We start from the raw sequence: 12933 nt of genomic DNA, 5'->3' as shown, positions 1-12933 counted from the left end.
TGTTGGACTATCTAAACATGCATATTTTTTTATCTTACTACGTATCTGAAATGTTCGCACAAATTTCTTAAATTCCATTGCCCAGGTGATACAGCACTTTCTCTTTGATATACTATGATTCAAAACAATAATTATCTTTTAAAAGAGAATGTGAGAGTGACCCATCTACTCTAAATTATCTAAGTCCATATTTTTGGAATTGCAATACCCACAAATCCGTGCAAAATCTCCAGTTCCTGAGAAATTATGATCTAGACCGAATCTACCAGCTTGGTTATAGGCCGGCCCTATAACACCCCACCGCATCAGCTCCTATTTCTATCTAATACAATAATCCTAATTTGAATTCTTAAGTAGGAAATTTGAAATTCAAACTCCTATCTCTTCTGTTATAAGAAAATTAACGAGACAGAGAATAATGCATGCTAAAAGTCCTGCTTAAGGTATCATGTTATAGATTATAAAAAGCAACTCTACAAAGCATCCCGAAACCCCTAGAGTTGATAGCTAAGGAACCCAAATCCTGTAGATTAAACTTGTAAAATAAATTTGACTATCCTATTAAAATTTTTCGAATAAAAAACTATTGAAACCTAATATTGCATCTACATGGGATGTTGAAAGGTAATCAGAACTTTAATAGCCATATCATTTTGGGTGCTAAGCCTATATTTTCAGCCTAGCCAAATTACATAATCACAAGCATGCCACACCCTTTTGACGTCGCGCTCGGTAGGGATGGTTAAGCACCAACTTGTCATCAGAAACCAAAAGCTCGATAATGAACAATCAAGTCAACTCCACACCTAATCCAGGTTCTTATTAATTTTTGAAATTTGACTATAGATAACATATTAATACATAAATAGTTTATTGTTTTATAGGCACAAAAAATAATATCTAGTACAAATGCACCAATATGAGCAACTATGTTTATGAAATCATTTGTAACAGGCATGTCACACCCTTTTGACATTTAAGTGCCAACTTGTAATCAGAAACCAAAAGCTCGACAATGACAATCCTTGACACCTGATCCAGTTTCTTATTAATTTTTTAAATTCGATTCTATATAACATATTAATACATAAATAGTTTATTATTTTATAGGCACAAAAAATAACATCTAGTGCCAATGCACCAATACGAGCAACTATATTATTGAAATCATTGTTGATAGTATTCTTTGCTATGCCGCAAATTAAGAAAATTGCAAGGAAATACAACTTCTATTTACTTGCATGTAAATTAGCAATCATTTAACCATCTAATATTTGTTCTTAACCCCCTGTATTATATAATTATACGCCTTGATTTGTTGGACAACTATGGAGTCGTGGCACAAAAAATCCAGGAGCTACGCCTAGACCGGCTTCGGCAGCTTTTGGCTTGGAAGCAAGCATGAAGGTTCTCCCTTTAATAATATGAATAAGAATAATAATAATTGTCTCTATTTCATTTGAAATTGAATGGGCCATCATATTTTAATCACTTGTTTAGATCAAACCAAGTCTCCAAGTTTGAGGCTTTTCGGAGCTTACTCTAGCGAAATCAAGTTGGTCGAGTTTGAGTTGATTCACCAAGGTCTTCTCACCTCCTTTTGTACACGCAGGTCTATGCTTGAATGTAGGAGGCCAGCCTCCGAATCCAAAGCATACCAAAAAGGTTTCATTGGCCAGACATAGTAGAGTGCATACCCTGAGTAAAGTTGGATGTACAAGGCCTGCCTCCCACGGCCCAAATTTCTTTGTTGCTTGGTCCATGTCGTCTGGCCAACCCTAGCTCCTAAGCTTGGGTCCAGGCTTAGGTTTTATCCCTCTCTAAACCCACAACTTAATCTGAGGGGTTAAAAAAACGAAAAAAAAAATAAAAAAAGGAGACCTTCACGCAAATGAAATTGGCGAAAAATCCAAGAACAAAGATCCTTCATCCGGAAACTTGGACCTGTGTGCACCAACCTGGATCTACCAAACTGCAGTACATCACTGATGTATTGGGAATAAAACAAGACTAAAGAATACATATAGCTGGTCAACCCGGTTTGCACGCGGATTTCGTCTGAACCTAACGAAGCTAGCTGATGAATAAAACAAATGAAATAAAAGGGCATGTCTAATTTGTTATCCCTTCCCCCATAAGCTCATGATCCAACTACAGAAAGCATATTTGGTTCCCATTGGGCAGCAAAAATCTCTCTTGGCAAGTTTGTTGGGGGGGGGGGGGGGGGGGGGGGGGGGAGAATATAAATACCACATGGGCTGTGAGTCAGAAGTATTCTGTCTCATATAAGATGGGACACCCTCCTTTCTTTAAGAGATACTTTTTGAGCCTAAGTCCAGAGACAAAGCAGTGAAATCCGACAGCCGAAGGTGTACTGGTCGGACCCAAAAATCTGACTTATGAGCCATGATATGCTTGAATGCCAAAGCGAATAATATCTTTTGCTGAAATGAAGCTGGATCCATTCATATGAATCCAAAATCCTCTGTCCACAACAAATGGCATGCCAGATAGAAGCCCTCTGATGGACAAAATCCTCCTGACTGAAAGAGCTACTGTTATCCCGGAGTCTCCTGTCCACAATATATTCTATATTATGTATAGCTGAGCAGATTATTGAAGGTACTTCGATAACCATCTTCTGCCTTCTAAAATCAATTAGCACTTCAAAGCATTCAAGTTCTTTTTTTTTTTCTTTTCTTTTCTCTTGTTTTTATGGCAAAGTTATTGCCTCATTAATAATTACATCAAGTTCACCATGCAAATACGTGTTTTCGCTGCCCATTCATGCTTTATATGCAAGATTAAGTTCTGCGACCAACATGGTTAGAGCTCTCAAGGTGGAAGTGGAATACCATAACAAAATGAAGCACCCTTATCCTACTCTTCATTTGATACTCATAAAGTGGTGCATGTTCCAAAATCACCACCAAATCAATTCCATAATAATAATATCCAGGAGATGCTTAAAAAGAAACCAACTTTTTTAATGGAAAATATAGAGGTAATATCAGGTCTCAGGAGGGGATTGTTACAGATACCAAGATAATAAAGCGTTTTTGGAAGTTTAAAAATCTTGAGATTTATGGAAGTTAAGGATTTTAAAACTCTTCCCTCTAGTCTTTTCACTCTTGCATCCATAGGTGTGTTGAGCTATGTGCCAACATCTGAGCAACGTGTGAACCATTGGAGGAGCACACGCCAACTCACGTCACAGCAAACGTCAACGCACAACCTTACACGTGCAACTTGCACGAAAGGACCAAACACCCGACTCGTGCCTACTGTTGGCTATGAGAACAAAACTACTTCAAGATATGCACAGGATAAATTCCCTGATCTCGGAACTGATATCCTCATCGAGTAGTTGTTAGTGTGATCTGACAATTGAAGAACGAGACACACCAATAAAATTAATAAAATCATCGACTTTATTTTAAATTCTTTCATTAGAAACCTATAAATATCTACCCAATCTTGCATGCGATGGAAACAATTGTAACAATCTCGAGAGATAACTGCGACGAGAATGGTATACATTAAAGTATTTTTCCTTTTCAAAGGAGGAAAAGAAGAAGAATAAAAGTTCAAGTTTCTCAGGTCAAAATTTGAAACAGGATAGGAAGATAAATAGGGTACTGTACTTTCCTTACACTTAGGTAAATGCCAAATGTACAAAATTACAGGGCAGAACTGCTCGTCTATGGCAATTTTATCAAACTATATACAACTAGGGATCAGAGATCTCTAAGGGCCCAAGGATGTAAATTTTTGACCCAACTCGAGTGCCCTACCTGCCTCAAACCCCACCTGCTTAACTTGACCAATCCAGTCAGGTTCATGCCTATAATCCCCACATGTCAATAAGATGGTCCAGTTTGGGTCAGGACTGCTTAGCTTATTGAGCCACAGAGATATATTTTAAAATATTTTATTTTATAATGATTGTTGGGATATACCGATCGATCCCTTTTACGCCGACTCACTCTCGGATCGTCCGACTGATGTCCGACTCTACCGACCGCACCGACTGACAACTGCCAACAATAGCCACCGACATTATCCGACCGAAGGTGTGTCGGTCGGACAGACCCATTCTGTTCCCGACTAGCCGAGCGGCGGAGCCCAGATTACCGACTCAATGTCGGACGGGGATGGCAGCCGACGTCCGACTCTCGCAATACGCCAAACTAGCTAACGGTGTCCCCGAGTCTTCACCCGACGTCCCGCAGCCGAATGCCGACGTATGGTCGGTCAGCTCCCCCAAACGCCGTACGACTGCTATGGGCTGCTGTCCTGACAAGGACATGCGACATGACCGCCCTGGAGGCATCATCCTGCCAAGGACATAGGTCAGTCCCAGTGATTTGACAGCCCACGGTGACTTGTCAGTCCGCGGTGACTCTGACAGCCTCCGATGATTTGACAACTCCCCGGTTGTCTGCGCCATTAATGGCGGGACCATGCCGCGCTCTACTATAAAACGGGGAAGGCAACAGTGTTGAAAAAGGAGGAGAGGTTTCTCTAAGCTCCTGAGCTCTCTCTCTCTCCCTTCCTAGCTCTCTCCCGCTGAGCCCTTGATTCTTTTCTACTGTTACCTAGTCTCCTCTCTGACTTGACCGTCGGAGGATCCCTGCCGGAGGCATCTCCGGTCAGTGTGGATTTCTCTTGCAGGTGCTCGTTTCCGACAACCAGGCGACGAGGGGATTGACCGCAACAGGTCTGGCGCGCCAGGTAGGGGCACCCACCCTCTGTCATTCAACACATGCACCCTCCAGAGTGGGGGGCTGTGTTGTGGGCAGGCCGCGGGAGGGCCTCCTTAATAGTCCCACATCGGGCAACTCTGGTGTGTGCATGTGCTTAAGTAGTGCGGGCTCTCTTTTGCCCACGTGAGATGCCTTTTGCCCAGAGGGGCTGAGGGGCAAAATCGTGACTCTGGGTGAGCGTGTGTCCAAAGTGGTGGCGCCCCTGGGGAGAGCGGATAATACCTTGCGTGCGGTGGAGGAGGAAAAGTTCCGTAACCTTAACACGTGTACACAACAATATTTATGAATATTTTCAATTATGAAATATTTGAGCAATTAGGCTATTAATCTGATGGCTATGAACTAAAAGAATAGATAAGTAATGGTTCAACAAATCCAAAATCTATAAAAATCAACATTTTGATTTCATAAGTGCACAATTCAACAATCTTAAGTTTTAAACATATTAGTAGGTTAGTTGCAGGTTGGCGTCAAATTGGGGTCAGATGTTTCTGACTTGCTGGTGAATTAGATCAGGTTTGGATGAAGCAGTCTGGGCTTTTATATACGAAATCATCCTAAACCAACTTACAAATTGCCACCCCTAGATCCCTACAATTTCAATATCCACACACCACCACCTAATTAGTCAAAATATCAAAAAACTCTTTCAATAGGAAAAAAAAAAAAGAAAAAACAAAAAGTAAGGACAAATTTATTTTCCAAAAGAAAAGGACAATGGCATATTTATCTTTTTACCAAACTAACTAGCAAATATCAATTAGATATGGTACTAGGCAATGATTAAGTGGGGATAAAAATATTTATTGCAAATGCAAATTTTGCATTATCCTTACTTATGCTACTATATTCAAAAACTGGCTACATCCGTTGGGGATTACAAGGTTACACTTGAAATGTTTATGCTAATTCCAAACTAGGGCATAGGATTTGTTTAATTGGCGAAAGAAAAAAGAAAACAACTTGATAATTTTATTTCCTTTGCAAAATTTAGTAATCTATTTTTTTGTTTCACTAGAAAATTAACAAATTTTGAAAAGCTTGTAATTGGTTTTTTCATGGGAATTTTCTTTTTTCATTTTTCTTTTTTGTGGATTTTTTTGAAACTAAGCATACCTTGATGGGGTCAGTTCTGCTTTTCATTAAAAGTGAGATTAGATTTAATGGAAAAAGCGAGAAAGATTTTTTCCCCCCTTCAAAGGAGGAGAAGAAGAAAGATTAACATTTTATACCGGGGATAAGGTTTTTTTGTCTTCCATCAAAAGTGAGGCTGGAATTGGTTGCCTCTTCATCACTAGCTCTGTTCTTCTGCGTGCTTAAAGATCATATTAACTGCTTTTGAGGTCTTTTTTTTCAGTGCTATTTGCGGTATCCCTTTCCTGGAAGAGGAAAGATTTTCTCTTTTAAGTTTAGGCAAATAAGCAAAAAACTCAAAGAATACAAATGCAATTAAAGTGATGTCTTCTAACGTCATTACCATTCATTGACAAAGCAATTCCGTGGATGGTCAAGCAAAAGGGAATAGCTCAGGCTCGGACTGCAGTATTGCGGTAACTCCTACTTCATGTGAGAAAGGTGAGACACGAGGGGCTGTCAAATTAAAATAACCCGTTTAAACTTTGTTAAAAAGTTTTTGTTGTGATGACTATGAATGGAAACCTAAACTGATTCCAAGCAGAAGAAACGCAACTTATTTTTTCCAATTAGAACTAAATCTCAAACCATCAACTTAGGTAGATTTAATCTATGTATTTGGTTATTTCAGGATGAGTATGGTAAAGTCTCGCTTCACGGTGTTGCCTCTCTGCTGTTATTTCTTTTTTAAACGTCTCTCTTTTTACTTGCATGGTTTGTATATTTCTATTTTTTTTAAGACTATTTTTAAGTTATTGATACCTTATGTGAAATTGCCATTCGGAGGGGGAAAAAGAACAAATTTGATGGTTCAAAATAAGATGCTTCAAATTTCATTACATCGATAGCAAGACAATGACAAAAGAAGCCTCTTAAAGTTTGAAAAGTGAAATTTTTTACACCTCCCGCTTCAAACTCAAACTCCAAATCGCTGATTCATGTTCACAGCAGCAACATAATATATTTCCTATAAGACCATGACTCATCATCCTCGTCATCATAATATTACCTTCTATGAAACTATAACCTGCAAACACAACCAAATTGGTCGTACACGTACACGTGTAAGCGTCCAGTGCACACACAATGAGATGGAAAAAAGTTGTTGTTTTATCAATTTATATTTTAAGGGTTGATTCGTCCGGAATCAATCGCTTTACGATTCCACAGCTTGGGTCCCAACATGATCTGATCCGTAACCAATAAAACATTTGTGGAGTACAAAATTTCCACGGAGCTTCACGTGCATTGAGCCAATCGGGTGAAGGTCTGACTGGACCTTCACTTCCAACAACCTGGATCCAAGTTATACTTGGACTCGACGTCTTGTCTACACATGTATGCACATTAATTTAAGATGTGTTTGGTTACATTTTTTAATTTTTAATTTTTAATTTTTAAAAAATATTTTTTTTTATTTTTTTTATTTTTATTATTAAATAAAAATAAAAAATATATATTTGTAACTATGTTGCTATAAACAAAAAGTAATATTTGGAAGTGATAGTTAAAAAGCTCGACGTCTAAGAAAGATTTAGAAAGGGAGAGAGAAGGAGATAGAGAGGTGAAGGGTTCGACGAGGAAAAAGAATTAAGATTTTTTATTTTTTAATTTGATATTTTAGATATAGAGAAGTAAAAAAAATAAAAAAATAAATTTTAAAAAATAAAAAATTTTAATTTTATATATAAAATAATTATTTTAATTATTTTAATTTTTAATTTTTAATATATTATCAAACATTATTTTTTGATTTTTATTTTTTAAAAAATAAAAAATAAAAAAAAATATTTTTTAATGACTAACCAAATGCACCCTTAATAACCAATTCACGTCTTGAGTTAGTTTTGACTGTAACTGTTCCCCTTGACGTGACCACAGAAGACCGCATCGCCTCGTCGCCTGCCCACTCTCCTTTGTCTCTTTCCTCCGTCCCCAGTTTAAACTCCATAAATGGCACGGATCAGCTGCAACATATACAGCAAACAGCTTACAATGCCAATATTGTTCCGGTTACTTTGCTTCACTCAATCTAACACACCGGCTATTTAGGGCCATTGCTGTCACGGACTATACAGTTGATCGTCCCTCCCTAAGCGAGCTCGACCCGGTATTCGCTGTCCTCGGGAATTGGACCGCTGTTAACGAGTTCCACCTTTTTATAATCCCATTTCTCTCCCAAAAGAAATATTAATCTATCATGTAACCCCATGACGGGTTCGGGTTGTATCCTCCGCTCGAAAGGATGATTCCCTTTCTTTCGCGACGCCAACCGTTGGATCCCGCTTTACACATTGTAAGCACTCCAATTTTTATCTTCCGTCTGCGGCACAGATCTCGAAGCTGAAGTTGTGCGATCCAACGGTTGACGTAGCGAAAGAAGGGTAGTCATTGTTTCGCACGAAAGATACGACCCGAAACCCCCGGTGACAGCGATGCTTTCCGGGACTCCGCAGGATCACAGAGACCACTTACCCTCCTATATAAATCCAAAAGAATCTGACCCGATGGTTCCTGAAGGCTGTGCCAAAATAGCTTGGCTTTGGGAAAGGAAGGGAAGCTATTTTCCCCTTCTTTCCTGAACCCGGCGATGAGCTCCGGCGACCGGCTCTGGCTTCCCGCGGTGAAGTTTACCGGCCCCGCTGGCCCTCAAGCCCTGACTGTCCGACTCGAGTCCGACGGCTGGAGCTCCGAGAGCTGACATTGCGTCCCAGGTCAGTATAATCGGGATTGAGGGTTATCATTTATCTAATTAATTTCTGTTCAGCCGCGGAATGTCCTACTGTTACTGCGCTCGCGCATTGTATCTGTGATGGACGGATTCTGATCAGTCTTTCCGCGGTTTCATTCTAAGATTAGATCAGGTTTGCGGGTTAGTGTAAACAGATCCTTTTCTTAGAGTGACCAAAGTACCCATGATGTAAACCCCCAGTCCCAGGCCCTGGAGGGCATTAGGGTACTTTTGTAAATATGTACTCGAAGATCGGTGGCTTGGAGATTAATCTTTTTCTTGAAACGATTAAAATTCCCTCCTTGGCATAGAGGCTAGCGGTTGTATCTCTCGCGCGAAAAGGATCCACCTTCCTTGGCACGAATCCACCGTTGGATCCTGCAATTGTAACCTCGAGGTCTGTGTAGGTGAGTAATAAAGTGGTTCGGAGTGCTATGACATCTGTGCAAGTCGCGATCTAAGATGAGTCGTTCTTTTCCGCGGGAGATACAACCCGAACCCGATTTGCAAGTGAGCATTTAGGCAATGCTGCGTGGCCCAATGATGGTACCAAACCAATACCACCGTTTGGCACGATGAAATTGGTGGCTTGGCGAGAGTCGTGGGATCCGTGAGATATAAGGCATCCATCCTCTCATGGTGGAGCCTTGTTTTGGTCAAAACGGCTCTCGAGCTTCAACAGATTCTGTCGACAATAATTAATTAAACGTTTTAGTTCTTCAGATTTGTAATTACAAGATTTAATTTAAGTTGTCAGTTGTTACCTTTCTGTAATGATTAAATAATAAACTTGTGAGCTGTGACAGTGGTCAATGGATGCCTTTCGGTGAAATTTATTAATCCCTCTGAAGGCAATGGCGGAAGTGTAGTCATCTCTAACCCTAAGCCTTATCTCTTTTTTAAATCACCCTCGAAGGAATTGGTGATTGTCCGGAATTGTTACATGCACATCCCAAATCCATAGTGTGTTGATAGGTTGGACCGTGTTCAGTCTTTGGAACCAGACAAATGAATCATGTCAGAAACTAAAGTTTTGTCATCTTTCCTTCGGCATGGTAGGTAGGTTTTGACATTTGATTTGATGGTTCATGAGTGATAAATGTAGTGATCATTTGCGTAGACAAAACATCCTGCTCCCGTTCAAGTAGATCCAATGGAGTCCACAAATATGAATTCAAAGGGTCATTTGAGTTATAGCCTTATAGAAGATCGAAGGGAACTATTGAGGAATGCTTGGAAAAGATAATAATTTCAAACAGTAGAACCATGTGAAATTCTAGATAGAAGGGAACGGACTTTGATATATTATTAATCCTAACACAACCACACTCACCAGAAGCTCTATAACATATTGGACAAAGCTTACACAAGAATTACCCTTTATGCCACTATATACAATCATTACAATGTGGATGACTATGGAGTCAATGGAGGTCTCTGCACCTTCTGCCTCAGCACTGCTCGGTTGTGGAGCCTTGGTGTGGTGTTGCAATCAAATTCCCGAAAGATTGAACACCCTCAAATATGTCTCCTAGTCCCAACTCTCCATTTTTTTCACCCTGCTCCAAGATCCGGACACTTTTGACCCAGTGAACTCACTTCAGCACGCCCACTGACAGAACCACCACCTCGAACCTTGAAAGCATTATTCAATTGCTCTGTAGGCACCAACGATGACACCCTCCTACCGACACTCATGGGCCCCACCTCATGTGGCCCCACGTTTCCAGTTACACGGTCTCATTTGGGTCCTGTTGGAAGCGTGCATCTATCTCCCAGCCACGAACCATGTTCCCTTCCATCCGAAATATCACCGTCAATATCCCCCCAAAAGAGGGATTTTGTATTAATTTTAACACACTTAAAAATTAAATGCATGCGCCTCCCCTCCTGACGTCAGTTTGAGAGGCCTCGTAGACCACCGGTTCCCTGCCTTCGGATCTCGGTGCAGCCGTCCACCATCTTTCCTTCAGCCTAACAATCTTTTCCATTGCAGGTCTTGCGACTGGTCAATGGGAAGATCCAAGGGTGGCGCGACGTCGAGATACCGGTTTCCAGCATCCGATGAGGCCGGTGGCGACCACATCGAATGCTCCGGTCGCTCGTGCCGGTCATGCATCGCGGTCCTTCTCGCCGACTGCATCGCGTTGGGCTGCTGCCCGTGTGCGGTGGTGAGCTTGTTAGCCTTGGCCTTGTTCAAGGTCCCTTGGGTGGTGGGGAGGAGGTGCTTGAGATCATTGAAGAAAAGGAGGGGGTTGATGAAAAAAAGGGTGAGAGATGAGGGAGAGGGAGAGCATGGTGGAGAGATGGGAAGAAAGAGGATCGAGATGGATATTATGGGGATGGGGTTGGGAGACGATAGGAATATGGGAAGTTCGGATTTTGGGTTTGGGGATGAGAGGGTGTGGGAGGAGTTGTATGAGGTTGGGCATTGGGGGTTTGGGAGGGTGTCCTTCTCGGGATTGCCAGGGGAGGGACCTTTAGGGAAGGGAGATGGGATATGCTGCTCAAAATGCCCCTGCCATTTTAGGTGTAGCTGACACTTGGAAGATGATGATGGTGGTGGTGATGAGTTTGGAAAGTGTCGCTAACAAGGGAGGGGCGCGTGAATGGCGTGGTGGTGTGGGTTTTTTGCTGCTGCTTTTTATGCGAAGTCATGAAACTTGTTAAGAGGGAGTTGAAAGATGCCTCACATCACATGGGTCTTGATCCTTTTGCTTCTAATTCAGAAACTTCTGCGACTTGTCTATTATTTTTTTTTTCAAATGTATTCAATGGAGCTGGATGTTCTTCACTGTAGATTGTGACAATGGTTCTGCTTGATTCTTGTCTTTTCATGCTCTTGGTTGTGTATATCCACAATGTTTGGTTTGAGTAATGCTGTGTATCTAAAAATAGAAGGGTACGGTCAAGAAAATAACTAGAATGCTTTATTTAATTAATTTAAAAAAAAATATTTATAAAAATAATTTAATTTTTAATTTATTTATCAAAATAATATAAATAGTATAAAACATCATTCAAAATAGTATTTTTTTATGACCACGTCAGCACCCTATTCCACCTATTTTCTAAGTGGATGGAAAAAAAATAAATAAAATCATCAAATCAAATGGTATTTTTTAAAATATCATTTGAATTAACGATTTTAATTTTTTTCTCCAAAAAAAAGAGAAAAGATGAAAAAAATAAAAAAATAAAAATTATAAATTTAAATTTTTTAAAAAATAAAAATTATAATTTTGATTCAAATAAAAATTATCATTTCAAATTAGTATCCCCATTTCAAATTATCTATTTAAAAAATATCTGAAAAAATATTGATATATAAAAAAAATTATAAAAAAAATTGAAAAAAAAATGAATTATAATTTTAATTCAAATAAAAATCATCATTTTAAATTACAATCTCCTTTTCAAATTATTTTTTTAAAAAATATCATAAAAGAATAAAAAAATGAGGAAAAAAATAAAAAATATAATTTTTAATTTTTAAGTTTAAAAAATAAAAATTTTAATTTTAATTCAAATAAAATTCATCATTTCAAATTACAATCTTCTTTTAAAATTAATTTTGTTAAAAAAATTCCAAAAAAATACCTTAAAAATTAAAAAAATAAAAAAATGAGAAAAAATGAGAAAAAAATAAAAATTATAATTTTAAATTTTAACTATTCGTGGTTGTTCATGTCCATACCGCACCGTACGTAGCTGTTCGTGTCCGTACCAGATCGAGATGTACCAATGCGGTCCGATTTATGTCATATATCGAAAAATTGGCTTGAACTTTGATGGTTCCCCACCGACTTGTCTGATTTAGCTTATTTTTAAATATTTTAAAAAATATAATTAAATTATCTGATATATTATTATTATTTACGTTATAATTTTTATAGTCCTTTTAGCATAACTTTTTCTCTCTTAATATTCTGGGATACATTAGAGTATATGTATCCATATCCACAAAGCATAAAATATCCGATCACTTGAAATTAAATAATATAAAATATAATTAATAATTAATAATATTAAATAAAATAAAAATATCAAGTGTATAAAAAATAGTACAATAAAAGTTTCAAAAATACTAAGTACAAATTTAAAAAATACTAAGTCCCACAAGGACGTCGTGGTGCCCGTGGTCGCTTGGACCTTCTCAGGAAAGTCCTCAACGGCTGCTCCTGCTCCTGCTTCTGCTGTGATGGCTCCTCCCCTACATCAGTGGAGATCTGCTGGTCATGCTACTCAGGAATAACTAATGCTGTCGGATCATCTACGGACTGAGCGACCCCCTCAACCCTC

The 12933-nt window shown here is 39.0% G+C and overlaps 1 protein-coding gene across 1 annotated transcript; it reads left to right on the top strand.

Moving 5' to 3' along the window:
- Positions 1 to 8394: 8394 nt before the first annotated feature.
- Positions 8395 to 11466, top strand: LOC105048176 (uncharacterized). Its single transcript, XM_010927393.4, has 2 exons — positions 8395 to 8614; positions 10628 to 11466. Exon 2 carries the CDS (start codon positions 10644 to 10646, stop codon positions 11169 to 11171), a length of 528 nt encoding a protein of 175 aa, XP_010925695.1. The 5' UTR covers positions 8395 to 8614; positions 10628 to 10643; the 3' UTR covers positions 11172 to 11466.
- The last annotated feature ends 1467 nt before the right edge of the window (positions 11467 to 12933 follow it).

This window comes from Elaeis guineensis, chromosome 2, assembly GCF_000442705.2.
Source record: "Elaeis guineensis isolate ETL-2024a chromosome 2, EG11, whole genome shotgun sequence".
Lineage (NCBI taxonomy): Eukaryota > Viridiplantae > Streptophyta > Magnoliopsida > Arecales > Arecaceae > Elaeis > Elaeis guineensis.
This window is presented reverse-complemented; position numbering and strand designations above follow the sequence as displayed.

Coding starts and splice junctions, on each gene's coding strand:
- LOC105048176 (XM_010927393.4), top strand. CDS start 10,644: ATGGGAAGATCCAAGGGTGGCGCGACGTCGAGATACCGGTTTCCAGCA.